General features: G+C 35.3%; 1 protein-coding gene across 1 annotated transcript in view; it reads left to right on the top strand.

Annotated features, from left to right (window-relative positions):
* Positions 1 to 21792, top strand: part of UHRF2 (ubiquitin like with PHD and ring finger domains 2) — a 61748-nt gene that overhangs the window by 12829 nt on the left and 27127 nt on the right. The window contains exons 2-4 of the mRNA XM_060762299.2: positions 2251 to 2490; positions 6325 to 6587; positions 19531 to 19749. Coding sequence (XP_060618282.2) covers positions 2251 to 2490; positions 6325 to 6587; positions 19531 to 19749 — 722 coding nt within the window. The remainder of the gene's footprint in view (positions 1 to 2250; positions 2491 to 6324; positions 6588 to 19530; positions 19750 to 21792) is intronic.

The raw sequence follows: 21792 nt of genomic DNA, 5'->3' as shown, positions 1-21792 counted from the left end.
CAGAAAAATTGTGGAGATGTACTAATGCTATTTTTTAAATTTTTCTCAGAACCCTCTTCCCTGAATTGGGTGGAGCAATTATCCAGTTCCCTCTAGGATCTCCATTTTAGCAACAGTTTCATTGGAAACTAGTCACGGTTTCCAGAATGTAGGAGGGATGGCAAAGAAGGAAGAGGGACCACATGAAAGAAGAGTGTTCAAGTGGAAAGATAGAGGAGAGCACTGTAATCATATGCACATGTCTGTCTAGAAGCAGTCTCCATTCAGTTCTTGCAGGAAATGCTTCATAGTAAACATGTCTAACGTTAGGCTGCTGCAGTGCAAGTGCAAGTCTATGCTCTTATAGAAGGCAGAATGCATTTGGACCTTGAATTCAGTGAACTGGGGATGAGGAGTGCTTGGCATACATGTGAGTAACCACACTCCTTAAAATAATGAAGATTTAATTGCATATAAATATCAACACTGCTGCTGGTTTGCTACTTGCATGTATTTACAACTGATTCACTGCTCAATGCGGAAAAAACAACATTGGTATGCCTGAAAAGGGAAAAATCCCCAGTTCTGGACTCTGCAGAGCTCCCACTGCCCAATCCTCGTCCTCTATTCTCTGCTTTGATTGATTGACTTTAGGAGGTTCATATGTTGAAACAAGGTGCAAGTTTTTACTGTATCCGTAAATAGCTTTACTCAATACTGTTGCATGGACAAAGATTGAAAGGGGGTCTGAACAAAATACAAGTGAGCATTGGTGATAAGTTAGGTCTCCCAAGGACATCCACTATTATTTACAGGTTTATCTGTCTCTGTTAGAAGGTGGGAGGAGAAGAAATCTGGCTGCACCTTTAAAAGTGAATGAATTGTTTTAGCATGAACTCCTGTAGATTTCACTTCTTCAGATGTACTGAAAATGGAGATTGAAATCAATAAAAGCTCATGATAAAATAAAATATTTGCAGATGTCATGCTACACTTTTTCTCCCTGTTTTCCTTTCTGTCATTGAACAGATTAACTCAAATCTGTATTATAAGAAATTATGTTTAAAGTAGGCATGAAGAAAGTGAGTGATGTGGAGGGAAGAGTGTCTGTATTTACAAGTTGTATAGGCTATGGAAAAGACCGATCCCCAACTGACATAAGGCAAGGCATTTACAAACCAGACTGGAGTTTTACCTTCCTTTGTATCACTACCAATGTAAGTCCCAAACTGGAAGGGGATTGTTTTAATGGTGGAATGAAACAATTGTACACACATCTATTTAATATTAAGCAAAGAGAAACAAAACAAAATGATTCTAACTTGACATCAGTTACATGTATATTTCTAATAGATCAACGATAGGCAGGCGCATGCACATTTATACAGATTATACTCAAAATCATGCTTGGCCTAGATCAGTGCTTCAGAGTGAGCAGGCTGAGTTGGGGAAGGGTGGCATTCCATGCAAAAGCACCCAACAGCTTCAGTTGAGATACAAATATTCCATAAGTCTGAGGCTGTTCTGAAACGGTCTATTATTTGTCCTTTATACAAGTGAAATGTGACGCTAGATCAAGCAGTTAGAAGTATCTCATTCAATTCCATTAAATTTTTGACACATCTGGTGGTGAGAAGACAACAACACAAAACATAAAAATATGAATGCTTGAATGCCAACCTGTGGCTTTTATTTGAATTTTCCATTTGTAAAACTCTGACCATAGAGTGCTCCCACTGATGGAAAGCTATGAAGCTTTTTTATTTCATTTATTTTTTGGATAATCCCTCCTGAATTCTCTGAAAAAGATTTTTATTTTTAAGTTTAGAAAATTGAAAGTGTTAAATGTTAAAAGCTTTTAAATATTCTAAACATATTATGCTTCCAAATCTGAAATTTGCATCATAAGTATTGACAACTCTGTTGGCCATAGATTAATATATAATGGACAACTATTATTACCTTAGCTTGTATTGTATCTCATCCATTTGTTCAGAGATGGAAAGATTCATAGCAAATAATGAAATATTAGAATATCTGAATATCTCTTCAGCCACTTCAAAGCCTGTTTTTAAAAGCAAATTAATATTATAGGTTGTATTGGTGATTTGTGATTGGTATGAACTGGTCATGATGCAATTTTCTGTCTACAGTAAATTAGCACATTTGAAGATCTTTTAGTGATATATTGGTATAATTTTTATATAAAAATACAGTTTTTTTGAAATAACATTTACTGATTTCTGTTCTATTGGATTTTATTTTTAATAGCTTGAAGATGGACATACCTTATTTGATTATAATGTTGGACTGAATGACATCGTTCAGCTTTTGATACGCTCAGAATCGGATGCTCCTATTTCATTGACTAATAAAGATGGAAAACCTAGTCCCTGCAATGTTTCGAACTGTAAGAACAAAGTCAACCAAGGAACAAATAGTGGATCATCTAATCTGCCATCTACATCAGCTCGTTCATTTCTTATTGATCCTGGCATTGGACGATACAAGGTATTTGTATTTTGTTCATGATCTTGCTGATTTAGTGTAATTTGTGTAATCAGCTTTTTTTTTGTCGTGTCAGGAGTGACTTGAGAAACTGCAAGTTGCTTTTGGTGTGAGAGAACTGGCCATCTGCAAGGACGTTGCCCAGGGGACACCCGGATGATTTTGATGTTTTTATCATCCTTGTGGGAGGCTTCTCTCATGTCCCCGCATGAGGAGCTGGAGCTGATAGAGGGAGCTCATCCGCCTCCCCCGGATTCGAACCTGCGAGCTATCGGTCTTCAGTCCTGCTGGCACAGGGGTTTAACCCACTGCGCCACCGGGGGCTCCTGTGTAATCAGCTAATTTGGTATAATTACATACATAAAATTACCCCCATGAGCACCATGAAGACAAATGTATACATATGAGTTTGATATAAGGAATGTATTTTGGAGTGAAAGTTCTATACTGTAGTGGCAAGTGGTCGGTTTAAACAAATCTGAACTCTTAATATCTTTGAAATCTTCTGGCTTAGTTTCAGAGAAGCATCAAGTAAAAAGGCTTTTTTTCATCTTCTTCTTGTTCAAAACTTGGGGATAGCGTGTATATGATGCAATTTCTTAAAATGTTTTCCTAAAAGGTGTGTGATATCCAGCTTTGATTTATAAATGGCAGGAAGACAAGGCAGATTAATAGAAGGATTTATATATAGGATTAGATGAGTTTACACAGTAAACCAAAACTCACATTTTTTCAACAATTTCTTTCTTGATTAAATAGAAAATTTGAAGAAATCAAGTAAAATCGATTATCAAGTTAGATTGTTTGTGGGGAAAAGTTGAAAGATTTAGAATTTTTAGAAAAAAATTATTGAAAGGATCACAAGCATTGCGAGTAAAGGATGAATGACAACGTAAAATGCAGAATGAAGTTGAGGATATTCAGACAAGGAGTACCTTAGTTGATAGATTTATACTACCTTTATAACATTAAAAAACAATAAATACTGTCACTAGGCTTTGTCCTTTCAAAACTGTTCACCAAGGCAGCTTTCAACTCAGAATTCTGTTTCTCACATATTTTACATTGAGAGGATTGGCTGTTCTCATCTCAATAGCTCTCTTCATTTCTCCCTAGATTTTTTGGTGAAGCTGTAAAAGAAATGATGTCACTCATTTTACCTCTTTTTAGATTAGAACAAAAGATGTAATGAAATATTTGAGGAAATAAGGGTTTTACTGTAATATTAAAAGCAGCATATTTAATTAGAATGCAATATGATTAGAAGTCAAATATTTCTGAATTGTCATAATATTACTTATACTGGAATAACAAATTTTCATGTGGCCTTCTATTTTCATTGGTAAAATGGATAAACCTAATGTCAACCATAGCATTATTTTTCTATTATTTTTCTTGTTCTGTTTTAAAGTAGAAAACTTTACTATTATATTAAGATGTGCTAATTGTAAATTTATAAAGGTAACTGAAACTGGGAACTGTTTGATTGGATTAGATTAAGATGTTTGTCATTAATGCTTTCTTATTTTAGTACTAGATTGTATTGGTGTAGCACATGTCTTTAAATCCTTAACAGACCTTGAATATTATATATTTAGAATTTTTCTTTCTTGGATTTCATCACTGTAATCAGAGGTGAAGTGAAAGCTGCTTTGCTTTCTTCTATATTATGATTACAAATTATGCTGTATGATTTTTGTTTTGTTTTGAAAGCATTCAGACACAGGTTTCTTACATGATTTTGGAGACTGTTTTTCAAGTGAGTCTGCATGTTGGTTCGATTTGGCTGAAAATGTAGAAGCCTTTTCACGTGTCTCATTTAATATTCAGTTACCATAGAAATTTGCTGATACTGAACTACATACTGCTGCAGCTGGAATTCAGGCATTGTTAATGGTTCATTTCTTAGAAGCCTATTACCAAGGCTTATAAGTCCAGTTTGATAACTCACCTAAGGTCATAACTCCGAGTCTTCTTATGCCAAAATATTGGCATTTGCTTCTTTAACTTGAGTTTTGTGATCTACTCCCTTAAGTTCTGACAGGTTGCTTGCGGGCTAGATTTAACCTTTGAGAGCATTCATCTGACTCAACCTTCTACATGTTCCTCTGTTCCTACCATAATAAAGCTAATGAAAGCGGCAGTAGAACAGCAGTAGCAAAGCTCAGAAGAAAAAGATGAACATATAGAATGAAAGTTCTGGGGGTGGGAGAAAAAGACACGTGTTATAAATTATTATTATTATAAATTTAAAAATATTTTTTAAAAAACCAACCTATATTTCTGGAAGTTTTCATAACAGACAATTCACTTCTTTTTTTACCTGAAAAACAGTGGTCCAGGATAGTCTGCCAGAACGTAAGAAACAGACTTGGTGATTTCAGATGACTTATACAGTGGTGGATTATATAAATGGATTGTGCTGGTCTGCTGAAGTTGCAACCAGTTCTGTCTTATTTGCAGCATTTAGCCTGGGTATTAGGAATCCACAAGAAGCAGGTACCTTGACACTACGTGTTGCTAATTCCCTTATTGTTGTCAGATTCATATTATAACCAATCTTATCCATGCAAAAAGAAAGGAAAATGAAATGCTCTGTAGTCCAATTCTTTATGCAAGGTAGAACCATTTATCTATCCAGAGTAGCCCCGACACAAAATCAGTCCAACAATAGAGAGGTGTATGCTAGATTTTTTAAGAAAGCTTTTAGGTTAGCTTAAGATAATATACATTTAAAAAGAAACATGCCTTGTCAATAACAGATATAATGGTTGATCAGACACCCCCCCCCCCCCAAGGACATGTTTGTACATCAGTCTATTGAATAATAGGTCATTAAAAAATTAAATTCTTCCTCATACATGTGGAAGTCATTTGTGAACTAAAAGATATAAACTAACCCGCCATTCTAGTTGTTTGGAAAGTTGTATAGATACTTACTGCAGGTGTCTTAAATCGGCCTTTGCAAGTCTGTCTGTTGCATATTTTTTTATAAATGGAAAGCAGTGTGTTTTATGAAGAACATAGAAGATAAAGAGCCGTATTTATAGCCCTCACATATAAACCTGTCATGACATTTCTTTGGCAAGGATTGTTCAGAAGCGATTTGCCCTGGCCTTCCTCTGTGGGTGAGAGAATGTAACTAGCCCTAGATCACCCAGTGGGTTTCCTTGGGTAGGCGAGGTTCAAACCCTGCTCTCTAGAATCCCAGTTCAACGTTCAACTGCTATACAATGCTTGCTTTCCCACATATAATCTGCACTGTTAAAGAATTACAACATTGGCATGAAGGGAGACATGTTTTTATTGCATCCTCAGAGCGTAGGAGTGCCCAGTGATCCCTTGTGACTACAGCCCTCCATCCAAACCGTTGAACGGCTGTAGCCTATCTTATCTCCCAGTGGCAAATATGTTGCTTTCCGAATACTAGGAAGATGAAATTTCCACTCTGCAGAAGGGAAAAGACATTGGGTTCTATACAACAAATCACTAGTTGCATTTATTGTGTAAGAAGTGATACCCAGGAAAGGCCAGATTGTTCATATTCATGAGATTGTTGATTACGGTGGACAGTATTTTGAAAGAGAGAAGAGTGATATATATATAAGACGTTCTTTCTACAGTAAATATCGTTTTCTAAACTTTTTTATTTTAAAATAATTTTCTGACAAACACATGATTCTGTGTAATTTTCAGAATGTGAAGATGGAAAGGACCTTCTTGCTGTTAAATTAATGCAATTGTATTGTAACTTGGAATATGGTTAATTTATAATTGCATCATCATGTCATTTACTTTGTCAGTATAACATTCTCTAAATATTGTATTTATTTTTAGATAAATGAACTCGTGGATGCTCGAGATGAGACGATAGGATCCTGGTTTGAAGCCCATATAGAAAATGTAACTCGAGTACCAAAAGGACATAAAAATGGAAAAGCACAAGGAAAAAGTGGCAGTAATTACAAAAGGACTAATGGAAACTTAAGCCAAGAGCACTCTAGAGAAAATACAAATAATTTGGACAATGCACCTTCTACGTCTTATTCGGATTATATGGACAATGATGAAGATATGATATATCATATCAAGTATGATGAGTAAGTGCTGCTGATATTATTATGAAGACACCTTGTGAGTTTATATGGTTGGTATAAGCTATAAGCTAAGAATTTTCACAAAATTGGAATTCTTATACAAAGAAGTTCACATTTCAAATTCAAAAGAAAGTGCATAACATTAACAGTTTGGTATAGTGTGAGAGACACAGTATTGATTCATTAATTATTTGAAATTTGAATAAAATGTTTTCTTCAGTTTTTTCATTTCCTTTCAGTCACATTTTTTTCTGAAGAAGTTATATATGGAAAGTGAACACTGCATATTTTAAAATTATTTATATGCAATTACTAAACTAGACAAGAAATATATAGAAAGATCATTTTGTCAATATATTATTTAGTTTTCCATAGTCAGTATTAGTGTAGAGAATATTTTTTGAGAATCAGATAAAATCAGTAAGAGTGAGACTGGTGGGCTAGAGCATGTGCTATACGCCCACTGACTCTTGATTGACAAAAAGAGGTATTTGTTTTAAGTTGAACTTGTGGGTGGGTGCCACATTTTCATCTTCGTATTGGATTGAAGGGTCTTGGTAACTAGTTCTGGCCATATTTCCATCCGTCCAAGGCACACGTTGGAAGAGCAGGGACTAATTTGTTTTGATAAATTGGATAACATTGAGAGATAATTAGTTTCCATTTCCTCAAGATTTTAAAATGAAAGTTCGTTAACAGATGGCACGACTGTAGTGTTAAAAGGGAGGGAGAAATACTTTAAAACAGTATGTGACTGCTGGTATTGTAGAAATGTAAGATATGACAAGAGTGCAGAAATTTTGCTAGATAGCTATGTCTGCAATGTTAAAATGCCAAATTTTAAGGTCTATTTTCATTAATTTGCATTTTGATTTAGAGTATGGGGCTGAATCCAAACTTACCTAGAACAGAACAGAATAGTGTGGTTTGCGAGCAACTGTGTTCTTATGTTCCTGGCATACCACACTGCTGTGTTGTGCTGAACCTGAAAATATATTATGTCTCTTCAGATTTAATATTTGACTGGGTTGGAAAGGGTTGTTGGAGTGGGTTTGGGGATGGCAGGAGCAAAACGTTTTGTAGTTTCAGACCTAGTTTTGGCTGAAAATCACCTGAAATGTTTGGAGGATTGAGGAGTATCTTGGGGCGCTTCGAACAACACATACTTCTTTATTATCTCTTTATTTTATTGAATCTGTACCCCACCTTTCTCCCAAGATGGGATTCAAGATAGCTTACCGTAATTTTAAAAAATCAAGCAAAAACTTTTTCAAAAGTTAAAAAAGTAAACAATGTTATTAAAAGCATTGTTAATAAAGTTAGAACACTTAAAACATGCTTTCCAATAAAAAAAATAAAAAATACAACACAAAATACAAAGGTTTTCACAAGTGACACTGGGGAGAGGTCACATGCAACACTTTCCCCAATCCAACATTAAAAGAGTTTCTTGAAGATGATGGACTAGAAATTATTATACTAGAAGCCAATTCTGGACTAGAAAACACAGAACACTCAAAAAAATCAGTAGTGATTTTTTTAAAAAGCAAAGCTTCTGGACTTGATCTTATGATTTTTTTCCAATCAAATCAAGAACTAGGATTATGCCTGAAATTGGACAAAGTTTGATCCCAAAGGAATAAGCCAAAATTAGTGATCATTACAGAATGAAAAGCTCAATGAGTTTAAGGTTTTCTTTAAAATTGCATAGGTAATTTGAATTTACAAGAAGTGTAAAAAAGGGGTAGGTGACACAATTTGGATTCAGGGAAGGATTTTGAAATAAGAAGCATTCAGTGCTCTGTAAGCTGCTATTAATGAAGCTTAATGGATTAATTATTGAACCAGGAAGCATTTGCTACACCACATACTGGAATGCGATGCCATGAAGCAAACACAAATGTGTATGCTTGCTTTATTGGACATGGTTTGGGTGTAATATAATATCTTGTTTCATGGCAAACCATTTTTTTTATCAAGGAGAGGGTGTAAAGGGCGTGGAGCCATATTTTTCATATATCATTCTCCTGCATAAAACTGTGTCTCCAGAAAGGCCACTTTAGATGGTTTAAGGATTCTTGCATTGTTAAGAATGTAATTGAGAAAGAAAAATGACAAACCATAATCTCTTCTTCCAGCAGAATCTTTACAGCATTTCAGTCCATTTCGTAATGGCTTAGGTAAAGGTAAAGGTTTTCCCCTGACATTAAGTCCAGTCGTGTCCGACTCTGGGGGTTGGTACTGATCTCCATTTCTAAGCTGAAGAGCCGGCATTGTCCGTAGACACCTTCAAGGTCATGTGGCCAGCATGACTGCATGGAGCGATGTACCTTCCTGCCGGAGCGATACCTATTGTTCTACTCACGTTTGCATGTTTTCGAACTGCTAGGTTGTCAGAAGCTGAGCTGACAGCAGAATCTCACACTGCTCCCCGGATTCGAACCTGCGACCTTTCGGTCAACAAGCTCAGCAATGGCAAATCTAGATCCAGCCCATATTACGTAGTTTATTGTTTTCTTTTTATTGTCTATACAGTTTTGTTTACTCAAGTTTTGTTTATTCAAAACTGAAATTAAAATTTCTAAAAGACATTACAATATTAACTGAGCTTTTTCTGTTGAGGATATGACTTGTAACACAGATTTGGCAGAAGTAATCACTGTAGTGTTTTTCTACAATTAGATTAATGCTTCTATGTTTAACCTTCTTTTATAGAGTGCTTCTATTTACTTTTCTAACTTTAGTGTGGATAGGCATTGCTATAAGGTTTTGTGTTATTCTGTCGTTCCCCATCAGATTTCTGTGAACGTATCACATTAGCAGATGCCTATTTAAAGTATCACATTATGTGGAGAAAAAGTCCTAGAAGTGAATTGTTTGTCTTAGTGAGATGCAGTAAGTGTATTTTATTTGCATTACTTGCAGCTTTCTAGACAAATCTACCACAATAGATTATTTAGATTCTGGGCATTCTTATGGGAAAACGTGCTAGCAGCTTTCTTTGACAAATGTATAGAGTTAGATGTGGCAAGTCCTAAGAACTCCATATGTTTAGTGTAGGTCTTTCTTTCAGTGCTATGAAGAATGCATTAGACTTGATTCTTCTGCTCAGTTGGAGTTTTGCTTCTAACTATAGTATTCACTGTTCCTTAATGACATGAATTGTAGTATTGCTCAGAAATGGCTTCTATTTTTGGTTCCATCAACTACTGACCCCATAGGACCCATAAAGAAAAAAAGGAGCACCATATTAAGCCATTGCCTTCACCTGTAGATCATCCTGATATTTGTAGTTTTTGGTATGCAGGAATCTGATACCATCTGATAGTCAACTTTAACATTGACTCCGATATTGCCCCACTTTCATATGAACTATAATTACTAGAATCTCTGATGATATTGTATTGTTTGACCATGTATAACTTTTCAGTGGCTCACCTTTACAACCCATCCTAGCCTAAAGGAAATACATTTCAGTTAGAAGTGTTGCAGCAGTACTGATATCAAGACTCTAGCATTCTGACATCAATGTAGAAATCTTTGTCAATGTAGATCATACTGAACTGGATGGGCTCATGGTCTGACTCATAATAAAATAACTTCCCACGTTTGTTTCAATCAGTATGAAGATATCTTTTGTGGAGAATGTCACAAATGGCCAAATGTCAAGAATAAGTAATCTAATTTCAAAAAAAATTGTTAATTGTTTAGTGGCCAAAATCTTTGAGCCAAAGTATCATATATTTCATGATATCATATTGATCTAAGGATTTTTTTAATCTTTTTAATCTGATTGACTCCTAACTTGTTTGTCCCTCCCCTCTACATCTTCCCCCAAAGAAAAAGGTGTTCAGTTCCACTCTGCATCTATTCATTTCTGACAAGTAAGTTAGAAATGGGTAGAAAAATACTTTATAGTTAGTCAGTCTTCGTAAATTTATGATATTAAGTTTAGGTATCAATATATTTTATGGGAATGGCTTCTGATTTATCTTGATCACCCTCCACATGACAAGGAACAGCTGGCTCATACATTCTCAGGCTGAACTCTTCCTCTTAGCTAAATGAACATTTGAAAGCAACATGACATAATGTTGATTGTGGTCTGATGGCCATGTAGAGTTCTGTCTTTCTTTACAAACATGCCTGGTTTCAGTTCTGTCCAGTCTCATTGTGTCCAGAGAACATGGCCACTCTATAAATTAGAAATATCCAGGTTAGAAAGACTCAAGAAGACCAACATTACAGTTTTGTTTCCTGAGGTTCTAAATACATTCTCAGGATGGCAAGGAGGAGCAATTCACTGTGATTGGGTTTAACTCCCACCCCCTACATGCAATCTTCTTTCAGAACAGTCGTCTTCCAGAACTGCCTACACAATGTTCTTCCAAGGAATTCTGTGCCCAAGCACTGCAGCAGGCTTATCTGTTCTTTCTTCTAAGACCAATCCTTGGCTGGAGCAAAGATAACTATAATCGCTTTAAGAAAGCCATTGATGTCTGTTTTCCTTTCTCATGATGTTGCTCAACTTTTTGACCATCACTGCAGCAAAGAGAGTTGCCTTTCTGGAAGGATTTGATGTAGAGGAAAGTAAGGGAACGATTCAGCAGATCCCAGTATTACTTCCATCACTTCACCTGTCAAAAAGAAACAGAAGGCTTCATCTAATCCTTGACACTTGAGGAATCAACTTCTTCAGAGAAAAGGCGCCCTTGAAGATTGCCCCTGCAGAAATAATTTTCCTTCTCAGCAATAGATTTTTCATTTGTAGACCTTTCTGCTCCACAGAAAGTGTCTTCAATTTGTCAGTTGGCCTTTCACTACTAATTTTTGTCTTTCACCATTTGTACTACATCAAAGATATATTCTGTCCTCATTGTAGAACAATTACTGTCTTTCATCTGACAGGAAATGTTTACAAGGACCAGATTACTTTCATGCTAAAGTCATGTAAATAACTCAGTTCCGCAAGAAGCATAACATTGATGTCCCATCAGTTTATGCTTGTTGTTATCATTGTAGTTAGTATGTAGTATTTGTATGAATCCTTGAAAGAACTTATAATGAAATTTTACATTTTGAACAATTTGCTTGAGTGCAAGAGCAGCAAAGTGGTAAAAACAATATTTTCTTTCTCTTAATACTTATTCCCTTCTAATGATTGCTAACATTTCAACTTATAAGAGCCTAGCTCTAAACCACCATTTGCACCCACAATAAGAAATGAGGATGCAAATGGTGGTTTACAGTATATCAACATTCACTCCAAAAGAAGGAGAGAATTATGTTCTTCATAGCATTTAATAGGATATGCTTTCATAGTATATTTCTTTTAATTTCCAGTTGTTGTAATAACATGTTACAGGACTGACACATCTCTATGTGTGATATTGCCACATTAATAATCTGTATATTAGTATTAAGTGTTTTAAGAGATACAGAAGTATTTTAAATCTTTGTTTAGCACTAGAATTTAGAATTTGGAGATGTTTGTCTCAGAAAAAAAATCAATCCTCATGTGTAGCAGAGGACTTCATGAATCTGTGCATAAGAATTTCCCCCACTGAACAGATGGTCAGCTTTGACATTGCTGATCGGCTGTTTGAGGTGGAGAGGCAGGGCTGTGAATTAGTCTTTCCCCAGCCCTGAGAGATGAATTGACAGTGAGTAATATTTTTGTGAGGCTTACAAACATACCTGTGTGCTGTTCAGACAGTGCAACCCTACCTTTTCCTATCCCATACACATTAAATTCCTTTGTGTAGGATCACACCTGGAAAGTCTGCTTGTGCTTACAAACCTAAGCACATATTTTTGTCACTGGATTGTGCTCATACTGCCTGCTTAGGATTTGTGCCTTGCCTAAATGTTCACCAGAAAATGAGAGAGAAGGAAATGTCTAGAAATTGGTGGCAGTATTCCGAGCTTCCATTGTGCAGCCAGTGAACGAACATAATGACTATTTCTTTTCGGTTCTAAATTGAGGAAGATGAAGAAAGGATTTTCTAAAAAGCCTTAAACTCAGGGTAAATGTGTTATGTTTGACTGTAGGATTAACATTTGTAACTGAATCACATTCTAGGAATGTACAAATACAGCCTGTGGTCAAGGAAAACTGGGAGTCTTTCTTCATGGGCAACCAATTGCTAAGAAAGGTTTCCATAGAGATGGAGGATCACATGAGAGTTCTGCTATGTTAGCATTAATATTTAAAATTAGAAGCAGACTCAGTAGGGTTAAGCTTTCAGACTCGAATATCTTTTGTGCAGTATATTGAATTTTTCAAAATTTGCTCTTATACTTGCATTAAAATATATATTACATTGTATATATTGAGACTATTAGATACACGTCTGTATTAAAATAATTTTAATTTTTGTAACCCTTTTCTTGAAATTTGTCAATCAACACAAATTGTTATTTTCAAATGTATCTAGCAGCAGATCTATTAAAATAAACATTATTTCAACAAAATCAGCATCACATTCCTTACTTAGATTTTTAACTGGTAAACCTGAGGTGTGGCAATGCGCAGCTCACATGTAACAGACAAGTATATTGTTTGTTTAATTTGTGCCAGCATTGTAATGATTACACTATGTAAGGAAAATATACTAGAGAATAATGGCAGTGCTTTCTTTTTTTGTTCCCACAAACAATTTTTAGGTAAACAGTATCTTTGAAAATGAAATGAGTCTGCTTTTATTTATTTTTTATCCCATTCAGCGTTATTTCAAGTACTGCAGTGCTGCATTCTGAATGCTGCATTGCACTGCTATAGTTTTGAGGTTTGAATCCTGTATGTAGGGTGATATCACATTGTTACAATAAACGTTTAAAGGCTGAAATTTTGCATATTTTCAGCAGATGTTCTAAATCTTCCTAATTGCAAGTTTGTAATTCAGTTTGCATCCAGTATTGCAATGAAGCTATGCTGATGATTTTCAGACTTTTAGATCCGTTAAGAACAAAGAAACCAATTTCCTGCCTGTATAGCTGTAGAGATTTCAACAATAGATACTAAATTGTTTTACTCATTAGAAGCTAAAGAAAGCTGAAGTCACGGGTTTCTGGACTTCCGTGCTGGACATCAGTCCTAGTCTCTCCCTGTTGTTGTAGCTGATGTTGTATATCTTTCTTTCCCTTTCTTTCCCTCCAGTTTACTGGTTTTGAAACTATGTAACTGCTCCTTGTATATTTGTATTCAGAATGAATCATTCTTGTTAGCAAATTTATGCTGGCTCCCATGATTTGTACTACTATTGCTAGACATAGGGTCCCCAAAAGCATACACACCCTTTAACAGCTAATAATTGCTATGGGGATTATTTGATAGCTAAGTAAATGCATTTAAATAAATATGGTTAAATATGGTAGAATACGATTATAAATGTTATAGTAATCATTTGATCATTTACAAATTCTAGCCTAAGTTCCAATTTTATGTAAGCTGTTTAGATTTTATCCCTGTGCAATAATATACTGCTTGTATTGTTGAAGCACGAAGTTGCAAACCTTACTTAAAGTTCCTCTTGTAATGTCATAATGCTTCTCTACTATTGGACTTTTTAATCTCATTTTTTGGGGGAAAAACAGACTAAAATTCCACTATTATAAGCTGTTAAGGGTGTAGATATTTTTTTGGAACATACACAAACAAAATTGTATCCAAGCAGCTGCTTTGTATGTTGCACTATTAGCCTTTTATAGCGAAATCCAAGGTGACCTGATCAGTTGAGTAGGTCCTGTTCCCAGAAAGATGTATATAGGATAACAGTGTCACATGGTTTTGATTCTGGTTCGCTTAGGAGACTTTGTACACATCCCGTAGTAACTACCTTTGTATTTCTGTGATGACAAATATGATTTGCTGAAACTACTTGCATTGCAAAATAGAGTACCTACTTTGATACCTGTATTTTAGATTTTTTCCTTATTTTGGGATGCAGGTAGCAAAGTAGGTACCATATTTTGCAATGCAAGTAGTGTAGTATCCACCATATTTGTGAGGCCACAGAGTAGGGTGGTAGTGGAGAGTCAGGGATTTGCTTCAAGCACTTTTTTTGTATTCCCAGAATTTCACTAATTCTCCATCTTTCTCAGCCTTACATCTCATACACAAAACAAGTAATGAACTCGCATGACATGAGGCTGGAGATAGACTGAGGATTTGGAAGTAGCAAGGATCCAAGCATAGTGCTCATCACTAGACGGTGCCTCTTGTCATTTGACAGATCCTCATGTCTCTGTCCAGTCTTAGGTCCCACATATTTGCTACTTGTGATATTTGTGAAACACCTGGCGGGAGACAGACTGAGGATTTGAGAGACTAAAAAACAAACAAAACACAGCACCTGTATTTAATAGATCTTCGGGGAGTCCACCAGCTGTCCAGTTCCACCTTGCGAACCAAAAAGCAGGAGTGTCACAGTTTCTGAGACAAAGGTGGAAGCAGGCAGCTGGTGGCAAAAGGTTCTGATTTTGGAAAGTTTCAAATTTCCAGATAAGGAAGGATCAACCTGTATTCCATTACACAGAAATTGTTGAAATGACTTATTTGTGAGCAATACATATTGCTCTTTCCATAGATAAGTTGTTCTAATTATTACTTATGGTTTTCATACAAAGGAGTATATGTATATATTAAATGTCCATGATATTTAACGTCATCCAGACAGACAGGACATTTTAATCCCCCAGAATCACATTTTGTTGGAGAACCACATAGAAATAAGTGTATAAGGCAGACATTGTAAAACGTTGTGTTCTAAAAACTGTAGCAACCTGTTATATATGGATGCTGGCCTCTGTTTTATCCACACGAAATTGCTGGGATAGCAATTGTCCCAATAGTTCTATGGTGCAGATGGCCATATCTATGGACTTGGTATCTACAGGTTTCACCATTCACATGTTGAAAACATTTTTTTAAATGCATCAGGTAATCCTCGATTTTGCCATTTTGTATAAAGGACTCCATTTTACCATGTCATCGTACATAATGGGACTTGTGTAGCCACGGATTTGGGTATCCTGGAACCAAACTTTAAGTGGATATTGAGTGCCAAGTGCATTTCTATTAGTTACATTTTTGCCACTAAGAAAGGCTGCCGGCTACTCAGATGTTCTCCCTAATGTGAATAGGTGTTGTTTGGCTTTCAGTATATAAATATTGTGGAATACTCTTATAAAAAATCTGTCTGGATGAGAATTAATCTGTGAGTGAATTCCCCATGCTATTCCAGTTTATCATATAACCTTTTGGGTGGTGGACTCGTATTTGGTGTGTTCAAGACACTAAAACACCTCCATGTAATGAGTTCACAGTCAAGTTCAATGAAAGAAAACAGAATGAAAACATCTAGGGTCTTGCGTGGGAAAGAGCCCGATAAATTCAACTGAATCAGACTGGAACACCTGGAGGCTGTATAGAGTAACTTTTGGGAGTTGAGGGCGTGGGCTTTTGGGTGTATTGAACTGAGAAGTTGACCACATTTTCTTTATTAGTAACTTTGCTATATAGTAGTAACGTAGCATTAAATAAATTTCCAAGATTTCTTTATGAGTGAATTTAATTGCTATCAAGGTTCTGCCATCATAGCACTTTGCATCATCTTCCCCAGATGCTTCTGAGGAACCAAGTCTTTGATCTTTCACATATGTTCTTTTTCCTTCCTTAAATTTCTCCCACAAAGATCTTGTCCTTCTAAATTAGTAGTCATGTTATATTCATAGCATGTACCTCCCTTCGCTTTCCAACTAAAATCCCAAACACTGTTGCAAGCTGCAGATCTATTGATCATCCGTCAATTAACCTTTCTAAAACTATGAGTTGTCTGTAGCTAAGTTCAGGTAAAGTTTGTTCTTACATGATGATGGACTACAGTAACATTTCTTCCCTTTCCATTTGGTGTGTCTTTCCTTTCTTCAAGTTGACTGACTATGGAGTTGTCTGTCAAGTTTTGAAAACAGCACGAATGCATGAAATCAACATGCATAGGCCAGAAAAGAGTGACTAAAATCCCATATATAAACTAAGAACTGACTGAATTTAGACATACATTGGATTTTATGTGTGTTTTCCATATGCCTACTTGTAGATCATCTTGTAACCTTTGAAGCGAGATTCATGTTCATATTCTACTCTGCCTCCCACACCATAAGAGGTGGAAAAGTGTCATTTGAATCTACATTGAACATATATAATTTTTTCTCTCTCTCTAAATTAATTTAGGTACTACTCAACAACTGTGTTCTGTAGCCATATTTTAGTTTTTCATACTGATATTGTTTTTGTATGTAAATTTTTGACCTAAGGCATACCTGTTATTTGATTTTCTTGGCAAAACATGTTAGAGGGTTTACTGTTGTCTCTCAAGTTGAGAGGATTCAACTTTCTCAGGTTTCCCCAGTAGGTTTCCATGGATATGAATCCTGATCTATTATTGGAGCGTTGGTTTAGCATTCAAACTGATACATTTCTGAATATAGCATGCTGTTGTTGGAAGAGTTTACATTTCATAAAAATCATTTATATTTATTTGTCTTCATCTTCATAAAATACATTAACTTATTACGCTTTTGACTAGCTTTTGATAATAATTAAGTTAGGTTAGTACATGGGAAATCAGCATCCTTATTTGAAGTATGAGGAAGCCGTTTTAATACTTGTGTATTGGTATATCTCAGTTAACAAAATAGGTATGATCCTGGACTTTACTTCTTTAGCAGGAATGTTGTTACCAGTGACTAGGGATAGGTTCCTACACCACAAGAAAGTAGAGTAGTTCAACATGTTTTGTGCATATATATATATACATACATTGTGTCTGTGTGTGTGTGTAAACAAAAATATTTTGAGTCTTCTAGGATCACTTGAAAGCTTAAACTTTGACTCAAAGATTACTAATACCTTTGGCTTGTGAAGTCACTTGCAATGATTTGTTGCTCCTTATAATAGCTTTCACACCTCCCTTTTGGATTTTGACTTGCTGTTTGACAACTTGTTAGACTGAAGAAAGACTAATTGGTGGATTTATTTTATATACACATGATTGTGGATTTTTATACACAAAATATGAAAATGCTCAGAAATTATATCTTCTGTACACCTGCAATCACTAGTAAGAGATATTGAAATGTGAGACAGTTTTTCTGTTCATAAGTTACACAGTTAATCCCACAGACGGAAACTGAATTTATCATACACTGTGGTACATTTAGGATTACATTTTCTTATGCATGTCCATTTTAAGAGCTGATTCTTGTGGTTACTTTTTTTAAAAAAAAATTAAAGAGATATAACAATTTTCTTAAGGTTTAGCATGTGTTGTCATCTGTACCATGCAGTACAAGGAAGAGTGAAGCTGTTCTGTGGCCTTTCTAAGTGATACTCCTTTCTATTTTTGCCCTAGTAGATGTAATATTGGATTTTGAAAAGTCACTTTACTTTGCTTTTTAATCGGTCATGGAGCAGAATTGAAAACTGGGATCACAAAATGAAGGAACATGGCAGGATGCTTTATTTGTATGGGCAGAATCGTGACTTTGGACTTGGGGTAGGACTCTCCCATGCCACCTGTGAATCTGCTTTTGAAAGGAGTTTGGAATTAGAAAGAACATACTCATTTTAAGATTTGGGGTTTGTGTTTCAAAGAAATCCTCACTGAACATATGTAAGCATTTCGGGATACCTAAAATCTTCATACTAATTCATGAATGCAATTTTGTGGAAAACCGTACTCATAACCTGTGTTGCTTCTTGGTTTGTTTCACTTCCGTAAACATCATTTTCAGTACGATTTAAATTGGAGATTGGCTGAAAATGCTAAGATTTTATTCCCATATTTAGGAATACATCAATCCAACTGATTCTCCCCCCCCCCCCCAATGTAATATGGGTTGTGTATCACTTAACTAAAAATCTGTAATGCGTCAAGATTTCACATGGGCAGATGAGATAGTGACACTTTTGCATTCCGATGGCTCAGTGTACAAAAACTTGATGTTTCATGCACAAAATTGTTTGAATGTTGAGCAAAAAAAATGATCTATAAGCTATATGTATAGGGTACATATGAAATATAAATGAATTTTTTGTTTAGACATGGGCTCCATATCAAAGTTATATATCATTTAAATCACTGTTTCTCAACCTTGGGTCTCCAGATGTTTTTGGCCTACAACTCCCAGAAATCCTAGCCAGTTTACCAGCTGTTAGGATTTCTGGGAATTGTAGGCCAAAAACATCTGGGAACCCCAGGTTGAGAACCACTGATTTAAATGTAAGTAATTCCAAAATCCAATAAATAGATACATCCAAAATCCAAAACAATCCTAGTTCTGAGCATTCTGGATAAGGAATATTCAACCTGTAATTTGAAATAACATAAATGGGAAACATGTTTCTGTTTTTCAAAAATACATGTGAAAAAGTTCAAAACTCATTCTGGGAAGGAAACAGTAGTTTAAAATCAATATAAATCAATCCAATATGTAGGTCTCATTATCAGTCTTGGGTGTATAAGACCATTGTTCCAACACTCTATTTACAAAGCATTTACAACTCTGTACCATTTTGCAAAATGTCCTTGATATTCCCTTGTGTTTTCAGAAGCTGTTTGTCATAAGCTTCACAGGTTGAAATCCTAGGCTCATTTACTAGTGTGTAAAATGTATTGCTATTTATTTCAATTATATATTGTTATTATATTTCTAGTGTGTTCTCCTGAATCATGGCATATGTTATTCTTTAAAATAAATGTATAAAATTGTTAGTTTAGGACCAAAAAGAACTGTAAATATCCATGTTTCTTTTCTTTTTTTAAATGCAAATTGTGATTTTAAAGCCTAACGTTACTGGTAGTCAGAATGAAAATTCTATATTTGTTTTGTTTTGTAATTTGTTGCATGCATTCATAACCCTTTATTTTACTTTTCCTTCCAGATACCCAGAGAGTGGCATTGTAGAAATGGCTGTCCGTAATCTACGACCACGAGCAAGAACTATTTTGAAATGGAATGAATTGTGTGTGGGTGATTTGGTGATGGTTAACTACAATGTAGATAGTCCAGAGGAGAGAGGATTTTGGTTTGATGCAGAAATCACCTCTTTAAGGGAAATTTCAAGGACTAACAAAGAAGTTCATGCCAAAATTATGCTGGGGTAAGAATTTATTGACCAATTTTTCAGCCCATCTACAGTCATAGTGTATTTTTTCATTCCTATATTTTTGGGGGTTTACCATCTTTTTATCTGGTATTTTAAACAGTTTGTATTTGTTTGGAGTATCTGTGTGGAAGACTATCCCTGGTAGGAGAATGGGTTCCCTTTTAATACAGATGAGAGGCCAGAAAACTGGTTAACTGGAGATTTTCTGGTTTAATCATGGCATGTTTAGAAGGAACAATGAAAAGGTAGAAAGGTGATGCCCACATGAACATCCGGATTGTTTCTCTATACAGTGGTGTCCAATAACAAGCTACTGAGAGTATTTCAGTGCTGTAGGGCCCAAGTGAGCATCCATATATAACAGTTACCAGGTTTAGGACAAGCCAACATGTTTCACTTCATGTTGTGAATAAGATTGGTGCGTTCACTGGTCATGGGAAAGCTTGTGGAACTAAAAATTGACTATTGAGAGAGTCATCTTAATCTGAACATAACAAAATGTTTCCTTGTACTCAACTCCAAATACTATATTGTTATTTTTCCTATATTTTCTTCTGTAAGGCATAGAAGGTAAATTTGTTTTTCAGCAATCATCCACCAAATGGTATCTGATTTATCGTAAAAGTTGTAGAGGTAGAAATTGTTCTCATGATTAGTATGAGTAGAAGGTTTAAAAGTATAATTACAGGAAGGGGCACTGGTTTCTTAAAATAAATATGTAACCTTATGAATCTGAGCTCCTTGCAGGGTGGGAGTGTGATATTATTCCATAGGAAAAGCAAATCATAGACTGTTCGGTACTTTTCAATGTCATGTCCAGATTTGTCAACACAATTGAAAATGACTTACTTGCTAAATTTGCCTCAAAAACTGCCAAAATTGCAAAATTGCAAGGCATAGCAATACGAAAGAGTGGTGGGGAAATGGCAAGCATAACTGCAATTCTATTAAGGCGACTGTCTAAAATACATGTCAAACTATATGGTTTGTTAGCAGTTACAGAGTTCAGCAGTGTTGTCCAGATAAATAAGATCTGGTATTTGTGTGGGTTTCCTGATCTAATTTTGCAGGTGCTATTAATAATATTTGAGACATGCATATACGTATTTTTATCTGCCTTGTTTGTAAGATAATCAATTGCTGAAGAAGAAAAAAAAGCAAAAATCACCCCCAAGTCCCACGAAACAAATTGACATCCACATTAAAATAATAAATACATTACCAAAATTGAGGAATAACAAAAAAATTAAAAATTCACACCCAACTTAAGGAAAACAAAGAACAAGAAAAATAAGATTAAAATTTATGAAATTAGTTAAATTGTATAAGTTTAAAAGTCAGAGCCAAAATGACAGACAGACAATAGAATGACATACTTTTACCTAACCCAGAAAAATATTTGGCCAGAATCGAGTGAGGGGTATGTCAGATTGAACTGCTTCTCTTATTGAAAGCAGGAGTAGGAATGATTTCATTAGTTAACTTTGCCACAATTTAGGCCATTATATTTTTCAAACATATGCATTGTACTTGCCAGACTCTTTCTAGAAAATTCTGCTTTTTGTTTATTAAATTGAATTGTGATTAGGCGTATCGAGCAAATAAAAATGAATTCACGGTAAAATCCTAGGCTGTTTCTACAGTTTAGTCATCCCTGAACTACTGATGATATTTTGGCATAGAGAGACGTAATTTCACGGTGTTAAAATTAGCATTGTAACTTCATGACTTGCATGGCTTGCATTTTAAGCCTTTGTTTAATCTTGAACCTTCTGGCCTTAAATGTTTCCTTGTTGAACTTGAGGAGGTTGTTTGATAGTAATGAATTATGGCTACTGCCAGATCAATTAGTTTCTTGTTGTGGATCTTTTGCCAGATGGTTTAGAACTGTCTCCTTTAGATGGTTTTCCTTTTTTAACTATTTTTTAGAATATTAAAAATGTTTGTCCTATATGAAATAATTTCCATTGAGTTTTGCTCAGTGAAGTTTGTGAGTAGAGGATGGCATCCTAACTATCTTTTATTAAATTTAGAAGC

Source organism: Anolis sagrei, chromosome 2, assembly GCF_037176765.1.
Source record: "Anolis sagrei isolate rAnoSag1 chromosome 2, rAnoSag1.mat, whole genome shotgun sequence".
In the NCBI taxonomy this organism is placed as follows: domain Eukaryota; kingdom Metazoa; phylum Chordata; class Lepidosauria; order Squamata; family Dactyloidae; genus Anolis; species Anolis sagrei.
The sequence above is the reverse complement of the archived record's forward strand: the minus strand, read 5'-3'. Positions and strand labels throughout refer to the sequence as shown.